A 24706-nucleotide genomic window follows, 5' to 3' on the forward strand; every position below is an offset into this window, starting at 1 on the left:
AAAAAACTCTAGAGTTTTCATAATATTGTCGTGCTCTAATTCGTGGAAATTTCGCAGAATGTTCTTTGCGTCCGAAATGGGAAAATGGCGCAGGTTTTGCACGTGAGTGGCGCCTGAACACCGCTTGATCACTGAGACTTCACCAGCAAGATCACAGTCGTAAATCTTTGTGAACTTATGCCACGGTGATTGCTTCTGAACGCTTTTGTAACACATATGGTTGTATTAACTTAGCTTAGGGATTCTCTGTAGCACCAGTTGAACGAAGCTGAAAGAACTCACTGTTTACCGCTCGAGACCGGCATAGGATGATTACCGCTGACAAATGAAGTTATATTTTGCGTCTAATGGTAGTGTATTAGTCAAATTTACGCTATGGGAAAATGAAATTTCTCGACATATACCATGTTTGAATTCGAGGGGGGCAGTTTGTGAGGCATATAGATCCTCGAAGTTCGTCTGTAATATAGATAAATGAATTGTCAGAAGACACATTCTTATTAAAGAGAACCGAGTGCATTGAAATAGGGAGCGCGTTAGAACACTGACTTCACATGACTGTGCAGCGCGCGGAGGTTCAAGGTGATGCCGGACCCCGTGTTCAACGAAGAAAACGAAGAGATACAGATTGCATCTGAGCGACGCCGAAAATTCCAAGGTACCGCCAAGGTGAAAATTGACCAGATCCACTTCGATCCTCCTTTGCCTCAGGATCTGAATGAAAAAAACTTGGAGCGACTTCGTGGGATCTTTTGTGGGCCGAATGGGGAAAACCAATGCCGTCGTCACGATATTGAAAATCATATCCCCGCGATAGTGTCTGAACACTGTCTTAGTGCAGCACTGCAGAGTGCGGCCGTTACCAGTGAGAAGCTGTTCGCCAGTTCACCAGAACAACTTCCGAATCTTAGCTTTCCGAGCGGAGCGCTGAGAGGCTTACATGGTCGGCATCGGATACAAGTGGCTCTAGAAATTTTATCGGATCTTGACAAGTGGTGGAGTGTAGATCTCTACTTAGACGGTACGGTCAACGGAACAGTAACACCAATCCTAGTGGTGAACAATACAAAAAGCTAACAAATGTTAGACATCGGAGACCAGCTCAAGACGACCTTGATTGATGAATACTCCAACCAAATAGCCCCGACCAACGGAAAAATCTATCGAAAGATACGTCAGTACGAGGGTCAGGGTAACTATCGTTTCCGACAGCGTTGGTTTTTAAGACTATCAAAAACCAATCGAGATCGGCTTGACCAGTTGGATAAGCGAAAGAACAGCCGTCTGCGAGATGCATTCGATGCGCTTCTTCCATTTCCCGCCCTTTGGAACCGCGCAATGAGGATTAGTATGATACCTCGGTTAATCGCGTGTGATTGTGTCGAGGTTTGTCTTAGTGTCCTTTTACTTAATGGCTGTGGGTGACTCGCGATCTAGGAAAATGTGAACTATCTCCGTGACGTAAACCTGTGTTGGACTCTCATTGTCAGGAGTATCGAAAATGGGAAATCAAGGATTACCGAGGATGATGTCGAAAGTCTCGAGCTAAAAGCACCTTCCGCATCGGATCCGGACTCTCGAGAGGTATACGGTCACCTTATAAGTGGCGCTATATTCACCCATTTCAGTGACGAAGAGCGGCAACAAATTTGGCACAATCTGAAATGCTGGGATGGCCTAATACCCTCTCTTTCCACTTTTTTCGAAGACTTCAAGTTTCTAGAAAGCTGCGCTCATTGTATAAAACGACTCTTTGGTCATTGCGAACGATCTATATGGAATACCATGAGGCACATGTTTATTGTCTCGCCAGAGCTAGCGAAGAATTTCCCGATTCAGACAGGAGAGAATGCATTTGTTTCTATCGATGCTTCTGGAATTGACTATTTTGATATTGCCTACCGACAGGTGTGGTTGTATGCTATGCGGCATTACCCCTCCATGCCACCTGACCCAAAGAGCGAGGATGATTTACTAGCAAAGCAGAACCGAGCAAAACCGGACAGACGTGCAATCTACCATATGGCTAAACTCGCCAACTGTCAAGGATTTCGCTCTGGAGAAATCATGAAGATTGGGGAAGAGTCTCTTGATCGGCAAATGGCTCGAGATGTTCTTCTGAATGCCCGAGTTCCTGAATATTATCAATATGATAACGACTCATTTGAAAGTTTGGTAGACCGGATAGTCGACTGCTTCGAGAAAGCTGCCCCTCGTGAGAGGAAGGTGACGTATCAGGCTCTCCGCAGCTTTGCCAATCGCGGGGCACGATGTGGAATGCCACGAATAAGATCTCACAAATTGGACAGTCCCAATCTATTCCTCGACAAATTACATGTTAACACTCAAACAGCCAATGAGCCCGTTAGTACTCTCCTCGTACGCCAGTGTGTGTACATCAGGTTTTTTGGACGGCCTGCCAGCCTCTCACCAGAATTTTTCCTACAGAATACAGGCGTGAACGATCTTCCGCCTGCCCCGCAAGGAGCTGAAAGCGGGACAAATGGGGAAATTTCGATGGAGGAAGCACTACAAGAACATACGCTATCGGAAGAAGAGACAGACTCATCAAACGACGACATTTCCATGAACGATGCCCCAGAAGATGATAACTCAGTTGGTGATTCATCGGGCAGAAAAAGAAGGAAAGCAACAGCGCGGAAACGTTTCGCTTCCAATGTGGGCATGGGCACACCCAAAAAAGGCCGAGTGGAAAAGAAGAAAACCAAAGAAAAGAAGAAAACAAAAGGCGGCGTGAAATCGGACAAAGGAAAAAGACACTCGCAAACTTCAGCTGAAAACCCACAACAAATCGTGACCAGACAAAGTCACCATGAGTCACCGCTTATCCGGCAAGACCCTAAGCCTGATTCGCCACATGAATTGTCAACGTCTCAGGACCATGGACAGCAAATACGCGAACAAACTCCTGGAGATGGGATACTGAACGAGAACCCGGAGTCGCACGATACCAATGCGACGTCCACATTAGAGGATGGTCAAGACACGAGCGGCAATGTGACTACTTCGGTCCAGGTATTAAGCGAGCATCCAGTGTCACACGATACTCACGCGATCGCGATCTCTACGATGGCGTTTGGCCGTGAGACTGCGGGGAATGACAGCCCAGGGAACACAGGACAGAAAATTGAAGTGACATTCTATCGTCTGCAATCATGTGACTATAAAGAATCGTTACACAAGTCGACCGACTATAAGAATTCGTCAAAGCAAATTAAGTGGATGAAAGAGCCGGAGACCCTTTGGACAGATTTCTCAAACCCATTGGATAGGTCCCGAGTCGAGGAAAAGGCAAACGAGTATCGACAGAGGTGTAACTTGTTCGACCATCGTATGCTAAGTATATCGCCGAATCAATGCTGCAGGACAATGGAGACGGATACAGTATATTCGATATTTCTGATTGGTACAAATACAAGACGGCAAATTGGCAGTATTTCAGACGAGGATCTTGTACGTTCTATGCCTAGTGAAGCTGTAGATATATAACTAGAATATCCTGTTTTTTTTATTATGCTCCGGCTTTTGTCTGCGCCAGGACATATTTCACACAAGTGGAGGATGTATTTGTGATTTCTCACTCATAATTAAACCTGATCTGTGAAGAGCTTCTCAAGGCGTATTATCTCATATCTCAACTGTACCTCCAAGTGATTCCTCACATGTGGATTTTCCTCACAAGGGGATCTACATGGATTGTACTTCCTCACAAATTTCGGCACAGGAGTAGTCACTCTTAGGTTTCAACCTCTCACAGGTAGTCAGAAATATGTATAAAGATCTATGATTCATCTCCTCTTATGATGACGTGCCACTCAAGTCGACGGCAGAATGTACAGCAGAACTTACTTAAAAACGGCCCAAATCTAAGCAGACAAAAAGGGCTGTACAATGCGAAGGAAGCGTACCCAATTTTCTAATCTGTTTCAGTTCCGGAGAAGGAGTTGAAGCAAAATGCCAAAGGAAATAAAATCATCTTTGGAAGTTTCGCCAACCTGAGACAAGTCCTGGTTGTCTTATGACCAATGTAGTCTTGTGCCAGTAGGCATATTTTGCGGACAAACATAGGAATCCAGGCCTAAGAATAGATTCTTAAGAACCTAAATGATTCATGCATTGCGGCGCAAGACTACTCCTAAGCTATGTTTGTTGTCTTATGACATCTGTTGTCATATGCTAGAGGGCACAATTTCGGTGTAGTGATAAGACCATACAGACATAAGGAATGAGTAGCAAAATGCTGGTCGGAATCTTGTTAAACTTCATCTAAATTTCTTTTTCTTCTTAGGTTTCCAGGTTGACTCCTCTCCCCGACCGTCTTGGGAACCAGAAATAATGCATTTGCTCCATCCGAAATTGCTGCATTAAAGCTTGATTCTGTACCAACAGTTCTCCAATTTCTGTCATACACAATCATACCTCGTTCCTTATAATCCCGGATCGCATTCTGTAATGACTGCCAATTGGACTCCTTCACGAGCACCGTTCGATCTACACACCAGTCGCTCTGACTGTGGACCCAGAAAGTTATGGGGGTCAGCCCATTCTGCACATCGGGTTGCCTGGCAACTGGTGGGAAGTCCGCACGAGAGATTGCTCTTGTCTCTTTTCCTTTGGTAGGAGAGCCCACGGAATCGTTTGGCTGGAACTTCTGCTGATCTGCAAAATTTTCTCCTAATCCAACGGCTGTTTCCGCTTCACAGTTATTGCTATCACTCTGGCTTGAAGTGGAGCGAAATTGTTCCATTAAAGCTGGTAAGTCAAGTTCCAAGGACGCTATTTCAGATGCGGTAGTTGGCGGAGCGTCAGTTAAATTTGCCAAAGCTTTCTCCCGATCCCGTAATATCTGCGAAGGTCTCGGAGTTTGATCTCGTCCCGTAGAGTCCCCTAACTCTCGTTGTCTGGCTTCTGCATCGAGCACGTCGCGGAAGAAAGACTCCAAGGCCGTTGCGTTCACATCGTCTTGAAAGGCCTGTCCTCCTTCCTCGGTATTTTCTCGCCGATGCGGACTGAATTCTGGGCTGTTTTGTCCTCGTCCAAATGTCTCGGCATTCAAAGCCGCGACTGGTTCGTTAAATGTACCCGTGCTACCTATTTCACTTTCGCCATCGTTCTGTTCTTGTCGTTGCAACGAAGGTTTGGTTGATTCTCTGGCACAGTCCGAAGGTTCTATTGGGTAGTTTTCGGTCTGCTCTTTGCGTACTTCTGTTCTATCTCCTGGTTGTAGGGCAGACGATGAGGCTTTAGCCAAGCCAGACGTAGGTGAGTTGTTCACTTCCATGTCGAAATCTGGAAGTGGTCCAAAAAATGCCAGATACATACAACGCCTCACAAAAAGCGTGGTTACCGTGTCTGGAGTATCGGTGGCATGCATGTAGTCAAGAAATAGATACGGACGATCATGCTGCAAAGCTCGCTCATCGGAATATCCACAGCGAGTTTTCTTATCCTTCGCAAGCTCCATGAAGGCAGACCGTCTTTCTGTGCTCTTTGATGGCTTTGCCTTAGCAAAACAACCAATAATTTGATCAATGGATAAATCAAGATCACTGTCATCGTAGTAAAATGATTCGGGTTTGCGAGCCTTCAGTAGAGCACGTTTGGCAATCAGCCGATCCGGGGAATCTTTTAAAAGTGTCTCGATCTGAGGGGATCGAAAACCAAGACGACTGGCAAGACTGGCCATCTCTGAAACAACAACCTCATCCGCAGGGGCACTCCGCGCCTTTGCTTTATGATTTTTTCGTTTTGGTTCAGGTGGCATCTGAGGGGAGTATCGCATTGCATACAGCCACAATTGTCGATAGGCGATCTCAAAACAATCCGAAGGGTTGCGCATCCTGCGATACGTGTGTTCGGATGTTTGGACGATGCATGGAATATCATTGCTGTTCAAAGCTGTTAGCATTTTAGCCATTTCCTCACGAACCGTAAATCTCCTTTCGCCTAAAGGTGTGAAAAGTCGAAACAAACAATCAGCCCAGTTGGCAAAGGGCTTGAAATCTTCAAAAAATCCATGAAGAGATGGAATGAGACCTTTGAAGGTTTTCAACCTTTCCCAAATTTGGGACCTCTCGTCTTCGTTAAACTGACTGAACACCTGGCCACTGAATAATAATCCCTGGATGTCTGAGATTTCAATGCATGGCGCCATTTGTTGCAATTCTTCCACCGTCTTTCGGTCAATCCTGGTTATTGATGATATCTCACCATTTACCCAAGAGTACCAGGAATTTTTTATATACCCCAAATAATTTACCACTTCCTGTGATAGTCAGCCTAGAAAGCGGATCAAGAAAAGTGAAATTTACCTGACGACACTTTTTCCCTAAAACATCATTGAGTTTGCTCAGGCTCATAAAGTCCCGCTGACCGGGTATACTCAGAACATCGAAAAAGGCTTTTCGTACTTCTGGTACTTTATTTAGCTGAGCCAGACGCCTTTTACTATTCTCAGAAAGACGCGCTTTCCACCGAAGCTCCCCATGAAGGTCGCCATGGAAATCGTACTGTCTCATCTTCCACATGATTTCCCCTTCACTAGGTTTCTTTTCATTAGAATATTCATCAACAAGAGTTCTTTTGAGGTCATCGCCGATGTCTGGAACAAATATCAGAATCGACTAGTGCCCACATCTCTTCAACACATACCAGACAAATAGAGATCAACGGCCCAAAAGCGATGAGGGTGCTGCAAACATTCCAGGCCAGCTGTAACACGATGGAACCCGTGAAGCCCTTGGACTTGGCCAGACTGGAAGTCCAAACAGGGAATGTTCGCTTCTGACTTGGCCAACAATGCTGAGGCATTGACATTGGCTTCTTGTAAGGCGGACTTTAGATGGTTAGAGGAAACGATAGCCGGAATTCGATGCTGTAAAGCCAGATTTTGACACCCTTCCTCTCCAAAGATCCTGCGAAGACGTTCCACGTTTTGTCTATCCAGTTGCCGCGCATATCGAGCATCGAAATATATTTTATCCAGCCTAATCTTTGCCGTTCCCTGATATTTCAGACTTCTCTCGGTAGCTAAATGGATTTCACGGGGAGTGAATTGAGCCATGCTAGAGAAAAATCCTGTAAGAATAGAATTATACAAACATGTTGTGCCCAGAGCGACATACTTTATTAGCAACCCGAGGCCCAGATGTGGAGTTAATTCTAGAAAAGCCCATATAATAACCTAACGGATTATACATACCACCACATTGCCGAACTTCCGCCAGTACTCGAAATGTCCTCGCAGCCACAAAACAGATTCACCCAGTTTGATACTAACGAACTCCGAAGACTAGTACAGGGCAGAAAAGCCAGTGCTCATAAAAGATCTTCCAAGAAAAAAGGAAACAAATATCCAAATGTTGAACGGGCTCTTCCTATTACGAAAAAAAAGGAAATAGAGGCAAAGGCCAAAGCAGAGCCTCCGAAAAAAATAGTTTGTGACACTAAAAAAGTTCCGGCTCCGGAAAGTTTGCCCCAAGCCGATCAAAACTTGAACAGTACCATAGATATTCGTCAGGAGTCCCCTTGGAAGACATTTGCAAAGGTATACGAATGCAAATTAGCAGGAGAGTTTTTGGTGGCTCGTGCACTTGTTCGCCCTTCACGCTTGGTCGCACTCAGGGAGGTTGACGCACAATGCAGGAGCGCAGTGTTGCACATCTTGAATATTATTCATCATCCAAATATCATATCCTTTCAGCAAGGGTTCTTGTATCAGGATTTACTTTTTTTGGTACATTATGATATCCCTATCACATTAGAAAACATAGCTGCCTGCGAAGCCTATCTAAACGAGACCCAGCTTTCCGTGATTTTGGTCCAAGTAAGTCAACATTAGACACTATGGCCACTTCTAATATTGCTACCAGGTGCTCGATGGGCTATTATGTCTTGAGAAACATCAAATTAGGCACAATGGGTTAATCCTTTCCAACATTTTGGTAACTCAACAAGGGCAGATAAAAATTGGTGAAGAATTTCCATTCTACGAAGATAAGAGTTGGCTTCTAACAATACTTCAGCTCGGCTTGAGGAGTGTGTTCAATTGAACCCCGAACAGATTGTCAATTATTGCGAGTCTTTGGCTGCTATCACCATGAAGTTAATGCAGAAATATGAGAGCAAGGATGCCATTGGCGTGGATGATACCCACCGGTGGCCTCTCAGCTCTCCTGCAGTAAATTTCCTTTCCTCGCTTTCATCTACGGGGTCCCTTAGACATCTTCGGGAAGTACGTACTTATTGCTACGATTTAATACAAACTTACCCTCTGACCTAGTTAGCATGACCTTTTTACCTACAATTCGTGTGACAAAGGATCCATTCTTGGGCTAATTTCTTTTGCACAACGCACATCGTTTACCTGGTGCTCCTCATATGTAGAATAGAACAGGATGCAGAAGATGCTGAATCGTCAATGATTCCAATCTGTCCACTTTTTCTGTCGATGCGGCCGAAGGGTACGGTATGGCGGTACGAGTACAGAGGACTTACTATATTCTGCATAGCTGGACTTCGGTGAGGCCAGCTGGCAGTTGAAGGCGAGCAGTTGGACCGTGGGGGTCTGGGGAAGACGGTCACACCTCTCCTTTTGTTTCTCCTTTGTCATTACTTTATTCTACTTTGGTCATGTGCTCTGGTCCAAACCAGACACTATGACTACTACTTTGGGCTCTGGGAGTCATTCTTTCGACTGTCAGGCAGGCCTGACAGCACTCCCGCATAGCGGCTGTATCTAAAGCAAGCTACATCGGGCAAATGAACTATTGATTGATTGATTGATTGATTATTTGTCAAAGTATTGCAACCATTGATATGCGCGGACCTAAATAATCAACTAATCAACTAATCAACTAATCAACTAATCAACTAATCAACTAATCAACTAATCAACTAATGAACTAATGAACTAATTGATTGATTGATTACTTACTTACCTCATTATTCCACCCTGTCTCTGGCGTCGCAATGATATAATCATGTGGCAAATCTGGCTGGTTCTTAAACCAACTCTCAAGATGGACTGTGCCTGCGAATAGGATCATTGGGGCCATCAACCATCCATCTGCTGCAATGCATTCGAGTGCGGTTACTGTTTCCGCAATTTCAACTGTTGGTATAGGCCTTGCACGATCACTATGCCGAGTTGCGACGCGCTGTGATTTTCCCTGGTCTAGTTGGAAGCCAGTTTCGTCAACATGGTAGATATTCTTTGGTGTAGCACCACATCTAAGCGATGGACAACATAAGGTAATCGCTCTGCGACCATTCGCTCTGCTTCCATGATTTTCTGGGTAGTAGGAATATAGTCGTTGGGGTGGCGTTTTAGAAATCTGTAGGCCCAATTTGGTCCGAGGCGTCGTATAGAACCACTCCGCTCTAGTATTTGATTTGCTGTAGCCTCAACGTCTCTTGTGGTTGGTAGAAGATTTGCACGATAAAGAAGATCTATCCAGCTAGTCAATGCCTGCTCTTGAGCTTGATCGAGACATTTGTTAGGCCCTTGACGCGCCGAACGAGATGTGCGATCATGAACGCGTCGTGCGAGTCGTTGGTAATCAACCTGAAATTCCCGCGCGATCGCTGCGATTTTAGGCTTGCCAAGATCACGGTAGGCTTGTAAGGTCTCCTGTATGAGCTCCTGGCTTTCGTCGGATTTTTTAGGCATTGTGGTGGTTGGTAAGAGCTTCAGAAGTTGGTGGGTGGAAGAAAAATTTTCATTAGACTGAAATTTCATTAGGCTGGGGAGGGCCCACAACGGCGCAGCTTTGGGGGTCTGACTTTAGGGGGCGATTATATCCCAAACCGTGTTCTTCCAAGGTAAGTGACGTATTGGAGCTTTTAGTAAGAAATCAATAGCGATACTACAGTATTCGAAAATGTTTCTTATCCTCTTACTCTGGTTGGAATTCTAGTTCAGTCAGGGATACATTTTTCTTCAACAGGCTGCGAACAATGCCACGTAATTTATCCCGAACCTCATTGTTTGCGGAAACTAAGAAATCAGTATGTCGTCTTTGATTGGGGACCTGGACACACCCATAACGAGAATTTTCCGATATTCTTCTTCAACATTCGTGATGGTCTCGTTCAAATCACCAGCTATCTCGTTCCTTATGATATCGGTGTATTTTGCACTACCTGTTCTCCAAAACCCACACTCATGTTTTCCAATGGGACGGTCCCCCATGACGCCGGACTGGTCATATATTGATGCCGTAAATATCTGGCTTCTTAGTACATCTCTTGAGAAATTCAGGCTGGGGACAGTACATAACGATTTGGGGACGTGTCACGTTTTAGTAAGTCGTTGATCATCTCGACAGCAGGAATCACAGCCATATCTTCACAATGAGTAACTGCTTGCCAAGTAACGTCAGAACGGCTTACCAGGTTCTTGTATTTGCCACACTAAATGAACACGCTTCGTACAGGAGAGCGCATTAAAACTATAAAGGATTTTTTGAACGTATGGAATTACGGCTGCAATTCCAGCACCAGTGGCGATAAGTATAGTGCTCGTATAATGATTGATGGGCTTGTTGATGCCATGGGGCCCAGTAACAGCTCCAAAGAGTGAGAAACATCTATCCAAATTCGCCTGAGCTCGTTGAATTATCTGCCATGATAGCCCCCGCTGTCCTTTGATGTACAATACCAATTCTCTTTCAGGTTTAGGGGACCACGAAGTGACCATAAAAGGGTGGGTTTGCGTCCATGATACCAGGTTCAGCGTTGGCATCCAAACATTTACGTACTGTCCAGCATCGACTTTCATTGGACGAGGCAGTAAGATACGTACAATGACTGCATTTCCTTCTTTTCTGGAAACGTATCTATCTCGATCTTCAGGGTGCGACGAACGATCGTGTAGACCTGAGACTATTACAGGGTTCTGGATATAGACCCTACAATGTCCTTTAGATGTAAGATGCCAGTTTCGGAAAACCAAGCGCATAAGTTCAAATAACGATGCTAAGGTAAACAATCCAAGAGACCCAAGTATGCAATATTTTGCAAGAGGTTGCCCAGCTGACACGTGCGTCCAGATAGCAAAGAGAAGGAAAGCGGCTAAGAATTGATGGGCTCGCAGCAAAAATTCGTAGACCACTAGACGAAAGGGAGTGGTAAAAAGCACGGCTATGACGGCAGTTGATATTAAACCCTAAACGAAGTTAGCCATATTCACGATAGAAAATTTGAACTCACAGTCATAATACAGACATTTTCAATTTTCTTCAGAGAAAATGCCGCCTGGTTGATAAGTGATGTTACAAAAAGATGGAGCACGATCAGAAAAAAGGACGTGCAACCTATCAGACCATGCATCCTTCGACATGTGCGAACCGAAACTCCCATAATATCCGCAAGGAGACTTAAGTGTGGTGAAGCGAAAAGAAAAATCATGTTTACTACTGCCAGTTGTCCGGCTCGATAACCGATTTCTCGACCATTTGGAACCGAGAACACTAGGCAAAATATGTTCCCACCTAAATAAACAAGGTACGAAGCAATTCCAATAGGTGTCCATGGGCCGATAAGACGATGTCGACGGACAAGGTAAGGATATATCAGATACCTCGATACATAAATAGAGAAGGCTGACGAAGCGCAGCGATGGACTCTAAAGATGAAGAGTAAAAGACTTACACAGCCCATTGCGGCAGCATAGCATTCTGTAATGTTCATGATGAAGCAGCAGAAATTACTCAGATAGGAGACTACCTCTACATATAAACACTGCAAATAGCAGACAGGAATTCATACAATTGCCCATTGTTTAAACTAAGTAGGAAAAATCTCTACTCTCTGCTACAGGGCTTTTATGGGCGTTGAACTTTAAGAAACTCAACATGAAGAAACGACATTCCAATAACATTTCGAATATTGATATTTCCTTTTCATGTCTTTACGCTTCAGGCAGTTGAGTAAATACCTTAACCTCATTTTCCAGGGTTTCCGCTTCCAGGTAGATATTTCAGGGTTTTATTTTGTAGAAGCTATTAACTGGGGGAGATAGAGGTTAGCTGTTTCCAAAATCTTCTGCCTCCCTTTTTCGTAAATAAAGTCTTAAAGTAGCATCCTGCATATTTTCTCCCACTGTAATTTACGATTCCAACAAGTTTAACGTCAAGTTACTCTACCATTCTTTAGCTGTTGGGCTATTCGAGTAGTCAGTTTGGTTGGTGAACGTCCAACAATCTATCAAGATCTAGAAAGTAGGACGATTGTTCCTTGGTTCCACCAATAGGAGAACAGTCACTGTGTGCACACAGTAACTAGCAATTAGCCCTCCGGGTTTCCCAAATCAACATCATAGGTCTTGGTTCAAACCAGAAACGTTGGTTGTCTAAATTTAAAATACTAAGTAAACCCCATTTGTATTCTGTACGTAGAATCCATCCTTTTCGCAGACTTGGCAATTAATCATGAGGTCTCTCAGCTTAGGATTCATCACTCTTGTTCTGCGGAAAAAACTATGGGAATCACGGTATATAACTGCCGATAGTGCCATTATTGTACAAGGGCACCGCCTTCCCGTGCACACATCAGTTCTCGCTTCTGAAAGTTCTCATCTGGAATATGTCTTCCGGCGGAGCATTCACGTAACCGGAAAAGGTGTATACCACGTACACTGTTCGGATGTACACTCCGTGTGGAGAATTTTGGAACTTATATACTTTGGGTTTTATTCGAATTTATCCTACCCAGACACAAAGGATTCCGGTGAGTAATAAACTGGTTTTACCCTCAGCAACGGCTGATGTTTGATCTCACAGATACATCCAACACCCTTCGCAAGCATGCATCAGTATACCATTTAGCACAATACTGGAAGCTATCAGTACATCTGAAAAAAGTGGCTCTTTATCATTTCAGGAGTGAACTGGAAAGAGACTGGAAGCTGCAATCCATTATAGAGGCATTGGAGCCTCTCTCACATCCAAAGATTGATGTGGCGCATCGCTTTGATGTTCTTCCTATCGATCAGTTATTTCCAGCCAGTCATGAAGGAAGCAACCCGACAAGAGATGAATTAGTCATATTAGTTATGAAGTTCCTCGGGCAAAATTATAAGCCACACTAATGGCGAACAGCGACATAAATTTGCTCTTGTGTACATTCTTGTACCGTAGGATTGATAATGCCGTATATAAATCCCTAGAACCAACTTTGAAAAATTCTTTAAAGAGCGATGATAGTAATTGTAACCTCAGCCGGCTTAGCTTACGCAAAGAAAGTGTGTACTTTGTAACAATATGGAAGCCAAGCTGATGCCCCTCGGACCTTGTTAAAGAGCACTTTGTTACCACTGGAAGAAGCATATCATGCTGTCATATATCATGTCAACTAGAAATTGCTGCCCTATACATTCCGCCAAATTGCCATGAGGCACGGTTTCGCATGAAACCGTACGTACAAACAAGTCATTAACTCTATAGTTCATTATTTAAACGATGACGTCAGAGAATAAAGAAGACTTTGATTGGGAAGATCCTTTATGTGCAGTAGAACAACTACATCTTAACTAGAATCTTCACACTCGAGGTTCGGTGCTAGCCAAATGCCCATGCCCCTCTCTTAAAAGACCTAATCTCGGAAATCCGAGGTACATAGTTCTTTCAAATATCAATAGGACTTATTTTGTCTGAGACTGTTTGTTGTTGACGGATACGGAGTAGGGTTCTTAAATACCGCATGGTGTCGAAAAAGAGGTGGCGGGATTGGCATACGCCGAGATTAGGTGAGTTGTAAATCGCACGGCGCCAGTGACAATGGCAAGATGCATAGCAATCTGGCTGATCTTTGAATGGACAAAGTGACCACATCTTTCGGGGAGTTTCAGGAAGCACACAAGCCCTCCAAATCCATTCAAGAGAGAATATTGGACGTATTCGGCAGCAAGTGAGTAACGACAGGCTGAAGGCCGTGATGTAGCGTAAAGAGCAGGTAATGAAGCTAAGGCACCAAGTGCGAAACATGCCCATTTGTAGTCAAATGTGTTGTGGAATGCTAAAACAAATGACGCTAACCACACAGAAGCGAATGTTATAGCGAAGAGCAAGATAGCAAGTAACACTGTTGTGTGATAGAATTGGTAGTAGAAAAAAGGTAGCGAAGATGCCCAAATTAGCGCCAATACTGTCAAAGTCTCTAGGACTTCATTTTCTAAAGATGTGGCTTGAATGTAAATCGTGGAGAAGGAATAAGTGATCATGGAAGTGAAAAAGCAAAGTATTGGCAAAATATCAAAGACTTTGTCATGAGCTTCGGGCAATGGGCTGTTGAAGTAGTCTAGGACAACGCGAGAAGTTAAAAGAGTGAAATAAATAAACGACACCATGTGGGCTGCTGATATGAGTCCATTATGAGTCATTATGTTGGTTTGGTTTTGGGTCATTTTGAGATGCGAGCAAGCGTGTGGGAGGGATTGCTTCGATGGCACAACCGTGGTGTATAAATATGAGTAAAAGTATTGGAATTCAATTCATGCTTAGTTATAAATTAGAGACAATAATTTTTGTTCAACTTGACGGTTTATCACTGCCGTTGAACAGTTAGGCTACCTAGTAGAATTTTTGCCCACATCTGAATCACTTGAAATCAATAATTTTCGTGTCGTCTTTTTATGAGTCTAGCGAAAAGTATGACCTGTTAGGATCATATACTTTGACAGACTTGTTGACCGAGTAGGCAAATCTAACTCTCCTTTTCTTTCGATAGCGCGCCCAGATGAATGCTATGAAAGAAAAGCAAACAGACCCTAGAACAGTTCCTGCTACAACAGAGGCCTGTTTTTTGGTCATTACATGCGAGCCGGACCCATCAAAAAAGGGCAAAGAAGAAGCTGATATCAGACCGGTAGTCTGGTAGTGCAGATCAGTGGTAGATGAGCCGAATGATATTTGAGTATTTGTTTCTGAGAATTTCGTCCATTGAGGTTCCCGAAACGACGTTGGATAGAAGGTAGTCGCAGACAGGGTCGGTGATGTCTCTGAGCTTGCAGGTCCAGAATTGAGACCCTGCGAGTTACTCTCCGAGGTAGAAATAACAATTTTGTTGCCACCGTTTTCTATGTTGTTAATCGAGGAGTTGGTGAAAGATACATCCTCAAATATTGTGGTTGCTTGAAGCAACTGATTTTGGGGGCCGACAATCGTGTTTTCGTTCGCCTGTGTGTCGTCATTTTCCATCAATATAGGAGATTCGTCATCATTCGTATCGCGGAATCCGCTCGAATATTCCTGTTTTCTTTCTTCCCAGTCCATTCCACTAAATGAGCGGTGAAGATAACTTTCGTCAAGCTTGGTGCTTGACAATATATCTTGGCCTACAAAAACAGTCACTACACGCGTCTCCCCAGAGTCGGTTTGTAACATGGAGCCGAGATAAGCTGTTGAATTAGTTGTCAGATCGTCCAAAGATTTATTTAAAGGAAACCCATCAACCGCATTGGGTGTTCCGTTTTCAGAATGATGTATCACTTCCGCCAAGTCAGAGGACGGGGAATCGGGAACAATAGGAAGAATGCTCTGCTTTACTGACTTCATTCTGACCACATCCTCAGTAGATTGCGAAGTGCTATGGGGAAATATTGCTCCGGATGTTGTGGTAGTAAAGTCTTTTTGGGTTTCTGTCGTATGATTTATCTGCCCATTGCGGCCATGTTCTGGTTCCAAAAATTGCCCTGTTGAGCCACTGGTATCTCTTCCACGTGAAGATAGAGCCAAATCAGATGTATTCGGAATCTGTATTAATTTACTCCTCTCCTCACCATGGTTGGACTGCATAGATAACGATCCTGAGACACCTAAAAAACGTTACTAAACGATTTTGTCTTCAGGCGGAATTTGATCACATGACGCTTCATTCCGAGATAGTCTGGCTTTCGTATCAGAATGTCTTTCGCTTGAAGTACGCAATTGTTTCCCCCTCGAGGTTGTAAGAAGATTCGATAGACTTTGTGCAGAAAGGCTCGAAATACCGCTCGAGTTGAAGGGTTGTATAAAAAGCATCGCCGGAATCATCAAAAATGCCAAATTATGTGTCCAAGTTCTGATCACCGCTTCAAGAAAAAGCCAGAGGTGTCTCCTATGAGATTTGGCTTAGCATGCCTGGAAAGGGGAGGATAACTCTGTTATAAATCGTCCATTGTAATCAAAGCTCCTGTATTAAGTTGATAAACAAATAAAGATTACATCTGATTTACAGGTAACACATTCACTTCCACACATATTATTTTAAAATGTGGCACAACGGTCCGTTTTCAAGAGGTATAAAAATTAGTCCATAGCAATAATTTAATGGGCACGCAGACGGGAAATGGTCCTCGATACTAGAGAATGAATTACTATTACTGTATGAATCCTCGGGGAGTGTAGACTATACGGTCTCTGTTAGCGACGCATCCTTTAAGCGAGGAAATTACGCAATCTGGCCTGTTTCCCGCTTTTTACTTTTAAGAGCCGAATAAGAAAATGAACAGTTGAAAAAAAGACAAGTTGAAAAGTTAAACAGTTAAAAAAAGTTTCCGGCGATAAATATCACCTTCATGTTCTGCTTTGTTCAATATGTTCTTTCGGCCAATAAACTCCTCCCGATTATGGACCGCAAACGCTATTTAGAGCTATCGCACAAGACGGAAATTCTTTTTACATAAAGTCTTATTTATCATCTGGCGTGAGGCTTTGGCTTCGAGTCACCACTCTTCAGTCGTTGCTTATGTACTTCTTTTTTACGAAATAATGACCGACCATGAAATCGCTATTTTAAAGGAAATCGGGCAACAACGTGCCGTTAACAGGCTATACCGCACTTGTTACTCGCTCCTTCAGGAGTTCCAGAAAAGAGTCCAGAACATTGCAGATGATTTACTCCTCTTATCTCAATCGGACCCGCCGAATACGCCATTTATGTATCTTTCAGCGCAAGAAATGGCTAGGGAGCTCGAAGAAGCTATAAAGGATATCGGAGAAGTCGAAGCGAACGCCTTTGATTCATGGAGATGCATGTCTGAACCAATTACAGACATATCAACAATGAAAGAAAAGCCTGTTAAGCCAAATGAATGATTTTGTGCCACGAGACCTCGCAAGAAAGTTTCGGTTGTGAATCATTGTTCATAGAGGTAGTCTGTGGACGGATATTGTACTGTACAGTATTCTGTTTGTGTATCCTGTATATAGAATACCTCATTTTCATTTTCTAAAAGAGAGAATAAAAAAAATGAAACTTTGCCTGTTCCTGGAGGGAGTGACCAAGTTGCTGCTCCGGTTCAAAGGAGGGCTTTGTCAATCACGTGCGACTGTCGTACTGTTTGATGGGATCGTTCTGTCACTTTGATATGCACTACTCATGGAGTCAGTATCACGCATTGGGATTATACATGTATCCATTTTACTATGTCATGACTCACCGTGCCTCTAGACAGCCATTTTAAAACATGCTAGAGTACAAGACGGACCACTGATATCTCAGCGAAGTCCAGCACCACAGAGAGTTTGTTTTATATTTTGTTTTTCAATTTAAAGCTCCATCTAGCCTTTATTAATAACACAAAAAAGCACACTTTATCGAATACGAACGCCTTAGGGAAAGTTATTTACTGCGTCTTGTTTAAAAACACCTATTTCTGAGCTCGGCGTTCCCACCGCCAGACTCAAAGCCCTGATAAGCACTTCCTAGGGTAAACTAGGTCCTTATGTCAACAAAAATTATTGCAAGATCTTCAGCTAACGCAAAGCATTGAACTAGGTTGGATGCATCCCAGCGCTTTGGGCAAGAGTTGAACTGTGACCGAGTCACATTTTTCACGCCACCACTGATTCAACAAAGTGAAGGCAACATGCCTTACCTTATTTTAGTTACATCAAAAAATAACAGTGGATTTGAAGTTCTCCAGAAAATGGAGGGACGGCAATGGAAACCTGTCCATGAGTACCTTACCACAATACCTATAAGCATATATCTTGCTCCCGTCCGCAATCTAGCATCAGCATTTGTTAGTTCAGATAACTCCAGTATCTCTTCTAGTCTATTGAATCATCTCTTTTACTTGGTATCGTTAAAGAGCAATGTCATTTCACGATTCTGAATGGCTGAGCTACTTAAGAGAGATCAGCACTGCAGCTCCTAACGATGAGCGCCGTCTGGATCTTGCAGCCGCAGAGGATGGCGATGATCAGTCGTGGTATGAAGAGAACTCATTGCCTAAGTACGTTTTTGAATCTATTCCTATTTTTCCGAGCCTCTTCGACAGACTTTTCCTTTTCCTTTCAGGGAGACATAACGTCACGCACGACGAGCAGGAGTTTTGGCTGACGTGTGCCACGTGTCAATCTGACTGATCTTCTTAAAGCGATGGGCAGAAGCCTTTGGATATGTTCGAGACCAATTTAAAAACTAACAACGAGAGTTGTTTTCGCAGAATGCCCACCAGGAAAGCTAGCCAACTAAAGTGAGAAAATGGCCTTCTTCTTCAAATCTGAGCAAAATCTTCTAATGTCTCTGATCCCAGCCAATTGCAACAGGAGCTTCAAATGTGAGAAACACTTTCTCCCTTTTTTAATTTCTTTGGAGACCGCTAATAACCATACAAACTAGATGCCAGGAACAAATCAAGTACTTCTCTCCCCTTATAGGTGATATATTGACTAACTAGGTTGACAGAAAACTTAATGATTTTTACACCGCGTAAGAAACGCCTCAAAACAGGCAATGGTTTAATGCTAACGGCCCGTGGATAGACAAAACAAGGAGCTTAGGCAAGTCATGTTGCTCTTTTGAAGATACTAATTTTAACTAACTGCATGCCATCTGCTTTTAGCCAAATTAAGCAGGATATTGGAAGAAATTTGGATTATTTGGAGAGTTTAACGACATGGTCCAAAGAAGTCTCCGATCAAGTCAACAATGCCTTTGCTACCCGGCCAAAAGCACCCCGTCCAGAGTAGTAACCTGACTCGGCTCTCTGAAAAAAATCTTTAATAACCTCTCAGTCGGACTTATTTCAATGGACATCAAATTTGGGGGTAAGGGCAAAACAAAAGCTGGGATGCTTCATTACGCTAGCATGCCAAGCGTCTGCTTGTTCTTTAATTGTAAATTTAATGGCTGATTTCTTTTCTATCTTTGCCAAAGCCAAATCAGTCAAGATGAAGATCGTGGTCTAGTTCCTACTTGTGCACATGGGTTTTACTTGGAGGAGCTGATCCGTATCGGATCACGTGAACCAAAAATTAATATCGTGCTCTTAAAGGGAGAAAAATACATTGGGAACATTTTTTTTTCTCCACAATTCACTTACATGTAGCCGAAAATTTATTGACTTGTTTAATAAATATCAACCAACTGGAGTTAAAATAGCGATGGATGGATAAATAACTTGAAGCGTTCTATTCGTGATAATGCGATACTGTAACACCGGCGTTAGAGGTTGATAACTGCATGATGGCTGACCCTTCCTGACATGAAAAATAACCACATATATTTATATGTATTGTACAGACTCTTCCTGAAAATGGGACTGGTGACTTCTCAAGGAACTGTGAGGTAATTATCGTTGGCTCAAGTAGACAGCTTTCCTTGAGCACGACTTTACGAAACCAGCCGGTTATACTGCTTTCACAATGGCTAGCGCAGATCCGACCGTGGTACATATCCCTCATGAGACATTATTGGAGTGTCTTACTTATATTTGGAACCAGTTCATGACCGACCCGAACAAAGTCAACACGCTGTTGCACGGCCTTCTATTTCTCCTCTGCAGTTCCTGTCACAGTGCTCTCCATACAGGCATTCTCGAAATCGCCTTGACCAGTAACGTTACACACTGAGAAACTCTTTTCTGGCCCCATGCCAAGGCCTTAGCGTAGACCATTCATTGAGGAGGTCACACTTCATTGAGGGCCGCCGTAAAATGCAGTGCGTATGGTATTGTATATTTCTAGTAAACTCACGTAACGTACAAGAATTTGGTGGAATTACATGGAGGCGATGGTGGGTCTATGCGGACCAGTCTGTAGACAATCTGAAGGTGGCTTCAACTTTTCAGTGTCAACGATAGATAGAATATTACCGCCTCTGCTCATGTCAGATTCTCGCGCCGGGAAGATTGCCGTGACATCTGAATTTGGCCTTGGATCATCTTAACTTGGTACAACTGTAGCATGAGCGAGTATGAGGATTTGAGGAAATCTATCTGTTCCACCATGTGCACAATATCCCTTATCACTAGATTCCATGTAAGCACTCTTATCAGCCGATACCTGTAGATTTCTTTATATCTAGACAGGAGTGCCTTCAGTTCTTTCGCAGGGCATTCATTATCGTAGAGTATTGACATGTCTGTACCCCGTAGTTCTTCGCTGAAGGACATAGTAGTGATATTGCCACAAGCCAAGTCTAGCAGCTCCGAGTATTGTCCTAATCTCTGTGAAAAAAGCAATACAATGTGGATGGATGGGTCGATGGCTTCATTTACCCTGAACCCTCGCCGAAGTGATATGCAGGCTACAACAACTAAATAGATCTCATGCGTACCTGTGTCGTGTACCACTTCCTAAGCGAACTTAATGCCTCGCCGACGCCTGTCGTATCCTAGTACACGTTGTTGCTGTCATGCTGCCCTCACGCCTTATAGTGGGAGTCGAAAACAGACTCCCCCCATTGATTAACGCACTTTTTTTCCTCGGTTCGTACTCGAAACTACACTAATCTGGAAACGGCGAATGCGCAATGATCAATAACGAATTAAAGGGTTGTGATGCAGCAGACGATGCCCAGAGAGCATATCACCGGCATGCAATGCCTGATTCCCCGTCTGGCAGACTCTGGGAACTAAGCTCATGGAACAGACGCCAATCAAGTCAAGCAACCTCCATTTGAGGTCTTTGTGGTCCTGAGTCCTGAGTTACACGACGTGGCTAGACCTCCGATGCCTTGCGTGTTGTTCAGCTGAGGAGCTAGCAGAATAGGAACGCGAGGCGCTTGTATGCGCAATGGTACAGATTACTCCGTTGAGGGTTCAATATGAGGTCCCGGAGGCCTCAGAGGTATTCACTGAACTTTGACTGTCTAGTCTCCCGCATATAATAATGGGTGATGAGAAGAATGAATCACACCCTATACGCATTAAGTCCAGCCGCTCCTAAGCCCATGAACAACACCGCGCCGCCACCAAAGACACCGACCGCCTGAGGCGTCAACCTTCCATGGCCTGCCACAGTCGCAAAAACGCTAACGGCATCTACCAGGTCGACCACAACGCCTCCCGAAAGTACCCTCCTGACGCTACGTCTCGTTTCCCCTAGAGCAGACACGGATAAGCTCTTGGACTCGTCTCTCATAGTAACCCATAGTGCAGCTGCGAGTAAGGCGTCACGAATTCCGAAAAGCCGCATCACAAGTGTGGATGCCGTGTTAAGGGGCGTAGGTAGACCGGAGACGCGACTCAGCAGGGTAGGAGCCAAGACCGCGCTGAGCCCGACTCCAGCGCGGAGGGCGGCCATAGTAACGGCACAAGCCTTGCCGAGGGTAGCCCTTGGCGCTAACATATTATTGTCCAATGGCTGAGGCGTATTGAGAAGTTGGTCCCCTTCTTGAACAACGGTTAGATACAAATCTTTAGTGGGGTCGAATGCGGGATAAGACTGACCTGATGATTCCATTACAGTCACTATCCAGTATAATGCGAAGAATTACTGAACTTTAGGTATGTATAGCCTCTCCGGACCGGAACGCCTATGGGTCCCCTATTATATATACACGTAGCCCGGTCGTCGACTGCCGCCAGCGTTATGATCCGTTATGTTGACAACCTGTGCCCGTTCTCGCCGTTAACGCATGCTCGCATTCTCGTATATCATCTTTTTACAGATCCCACACAGCCGCTAGTCAGATGATCCCAAAGTCAAACACCTCGCGCCTCTTGCGTATCGCAGACGGTTAGACTGCGCAAGTACATCACGATCCAAAGCCCACCACCAGTTATCAAACACCCTTTGCCCAATTTCCCAACCCGCCACGTCCATCCCATCACAGCCGGAAATCCGACATCCCTCCCTCTCATCATCCATATCGTACACTAGATGCATAAGGGCAAGAGGGTCTCTCGCAGATGGTGGTCGTAACTCGGATGGCAACGCAAAAGCATTGATGAACTTTGTCCGGACAGTCGGCCAGGGTAATATGTCGAACAGCGGATGGTGAGGGATTGTGAGCTGCGCAGATACGGGAAAGAAGTGCTGGGGTAGAGGAAAGGACGACGGAGCTGTAGGGCCAACGATGTGGATTGAAGCTGGATTCCACAGTAATGGTAGGCAGTTGAGTCTCGTGGCCACATCGACGGCGGCTCGCATGACTTTGAGAGCAGGTACTTCAAGGGTTCTGTCGTCGGGAAATTCAAAAGTCTCTGTTAGTAGGTCCTGCAGCTCTCCTGAGAGAGCGCTATCGAACATCATATCAGAGCCTGCCGTTGAATCAGCTTGTAGAGCCAAGACACATAGTCTTGTAGCGAACTTAGGCCATCTTCTCCGGCAGTCCAAGTCAACGACAATTCATCTACGTTACGGGCATCGCCGGATACGGAGGTGCGTGCTTGAAGGCTGTCACTTGCAAGTGGAGCGTCGCCGCCACCTCTGGGTGTCTCTAGATGAACTTGCTGCGCAGATGCGCCAGTGACACTTGGGAAGTCTCGCCTTGCCGTTCGCGATAGTTTCTTGCGATCGCCTAGACAGGCGTTATGGGCTGGACGAAGGAGAGGCTCAGATGGTACGTACGATATCTCCGTTGTGCTAGAACGCCGAGTACTCGCCTCCGGTCTGGGTCGCCGCGAGGTGGAACCGCCAACTCCTTGCCCGCTGGCGAGCGGTCAGCCATTGCTGGACAGATAGCCGGTTAGTTAAGGATATAAGTTGAAAGTGATGGCGATGGTGGCGGGTGAGTAGGAAGATAACGCTGAGCATAACGCGGGTCATAACTCATAACGCGGACAGGACAACATTATGTACTGTAGCAATTTCTCCACCACGTGCACGTCCCCGCTGCGTGTTTCGAACGCGTTAACTCTGCCTTGCGACCATGATATCATGGCAACCTCAGCAGATATCGAACCGGTAATTGCTGCGTTACGCGCCACAAATAAGCCAATCACACATTATCACTCACATGGCATTAGGCACGAAGGTTCAAAAAAGGTAAAATTATATAGGCGTGAGCCATTTATCTAGCGTAGACCTTGACAAAATCCCCTTTTTTGGACATTGAATCCAGGTGTGACCTTCCTACGTCTCATCCGCCTCATGCAAATCTAAGTATTGTATCTCTATTGAGGATAGGCAATGGATGAAATTGAACAGTGAAAAGGCTCCCAGCTGTTTCAACATTCATGGTAACGTACTTGCTCTGGGACACACATCAGGGCGAATGACCATTATCAGGTTTTGTCTATAGGTGCAAAATTTTTATTTTTATTTTTATATTTATTTTTTGGTGCTTTTCCCGCTTTTGTTTTCTAATCACTTTATAGGGAAGGGCCTGGGAGAAGAGAGGAATTTGAACGGCTCTACACTGCTTGTGGAATATTCCATGACGGTTCGGTCACCTGGCAGATCGCCCAGGAACCAGGTGCAAGGCGGCTCTTTCAGCATGATCACTATCGGTTTCCACGGAATTCCACTGAATTCTCGTCTGCCCCGTGTGTAATTTTAGGAGTTATATACTGTAACATACAGCCCGCATTTTACTGTGTCCCTCAGTTCCATGTGGCCTGCCCAATGATTGATATGCGCTAAGGTCTTGGCGGTGGGGCCAGAAAAGAGTGATCCAGAGTGTATTGGTCAAGCCGATTTCGATAATGGCTGTACCCATTCTGGCGTACATTGGCGTACATTGACGAACAGAATCAAGTCCCGGTCGTTGGTACTGCGACATCCCAAGTTCGGGATCAGACGTTGGCATTTCGCGTGAGGTTTGAGGAAGCTCTATAATGGAATTCCTGCTATTTCTTCTCTTGGATATCCGCAAATTATGGTTACAGGGTATCAGAATAAAAACGTAATAAATACTGTAACGAGTACTACTTTGCAAACATATGCAACCGTTCGGTACTGTTATGACGACGTCGTCATATTGCAAGCCATTATATAAGAACTAGCCAGGTCTTGCAGAAATATCAAGCTTCCTGCCAGTCTGCACAGGGGGAGGCAGATAACGTCTGTCTTTTAATAATATCGTGATTCTTCGACATGTCCACCCATCCAAGCCAATCCAGTATCTATAGCAGATCCCCCGGCTCAGAAAAATTCTGCATTCCACCAATCCACACAAGAACCAGGTCAAATGTATCCTCAGAGCCAGACTGCCCTCAAATCACGGATGTCGACCATTGGATTGGAGATGTGCAGGGGTTTAGTACAGCCTTGGAAACCACAGCCAGTCGCCTGCAAATTTCAAAAGCAGAGAGATTGTACTCTGAAACCGAGCGGCAGAAGTCCTTGGAGGATGAACTCAGAGGTCTCAAATGGGAGAACGACTTCTATGGCCAGTGTTTTAATCTATACAAAGAGCTTGTGCTTGCCAGCGCGAAAATATCACAGGATCTTTCATCTCGTTCCCAATCAGGCCTTTTGGAATATTATTTTGATCAAGTGAATGGATCGGGCAGCCGAGAGTTTATTTTACA

General features: G+C 44.5%; 3 protein-coding genes across 3 annotated transcripts; 1 reads left to right on the forward strand and 2 right to left on the reverse strand.

Annotated features, from left to right (window-relative positions):
* Positions 1-58: 58 nt before the first annotated feature.
* On the forward strand, positions 59-4043 carry N7474_010107 (DUF3723 domain-containing protein; the record flags this gene model as incomplete). The annotated part of the gene is made up of 5 exons (XM_057201517.1): positions 59-102; positions 567-1021; positions 1088-1386; positions 1438-3352; positions 3952-4043. The coding sequence occupies 5 exons, from the start codon at positions 59-61 to the stop codon at positions 4041-4043; spliced, it is 2805 nt and encodes a 934-aa protein (XP_057049504.1).
* A 398-nt stretch (positions 4044-4441) lies between these two features.
* Positions 4442-7084, reverse strand: N7474_010108 (DUF3723 domain-containing protein; the record flags this gene model as incomplete). Its single annotated transcript, XM_057201518.1, has 3 exons — positions 4442-6286; positions 6333-6622; positions 6673-7084. Coding segments are annotated over 3 exons (2547 nt in total), but the record flags the coding sequence as incomplete, so codon positions are not given.
* Positions 7085-21140: 14056 nt separating this feature from the next.
* On the reverse strand, positions 21141-22902 carry N7474_010109 (uncharacterized protein; the record flags this gene model as incomplete). The annotated part of the gene is made up of 4 exons (XM_057201519.1): positions 21141-21679; positions 21968-22492; positions 22543-22752; positions 22803-22902. 4 exons carry the CDS (start codon positions 22900-22902, stop codon positions 21141-21143), a joined length of 1374 nt encoding a protein of 457 aa, XP_057049506.1.
* Positions 22903-24706: the final 1804 nt, after the last annotated feature.

Source organism: Penicillium riverlandense (genome assembly GCF_028828495.1).
Source record: "Penicillium riverlandense strain IBT 135883 chromosome Unknown utg000008l_segment0_segment0, whole genome shotgun sequence".
NCBI lineage: Eukaryota > Fungi > Ascomycota > Eurotiomycetes > Eurotiales > Aspergillaceae > Penicillium > Penicillium riverlandense.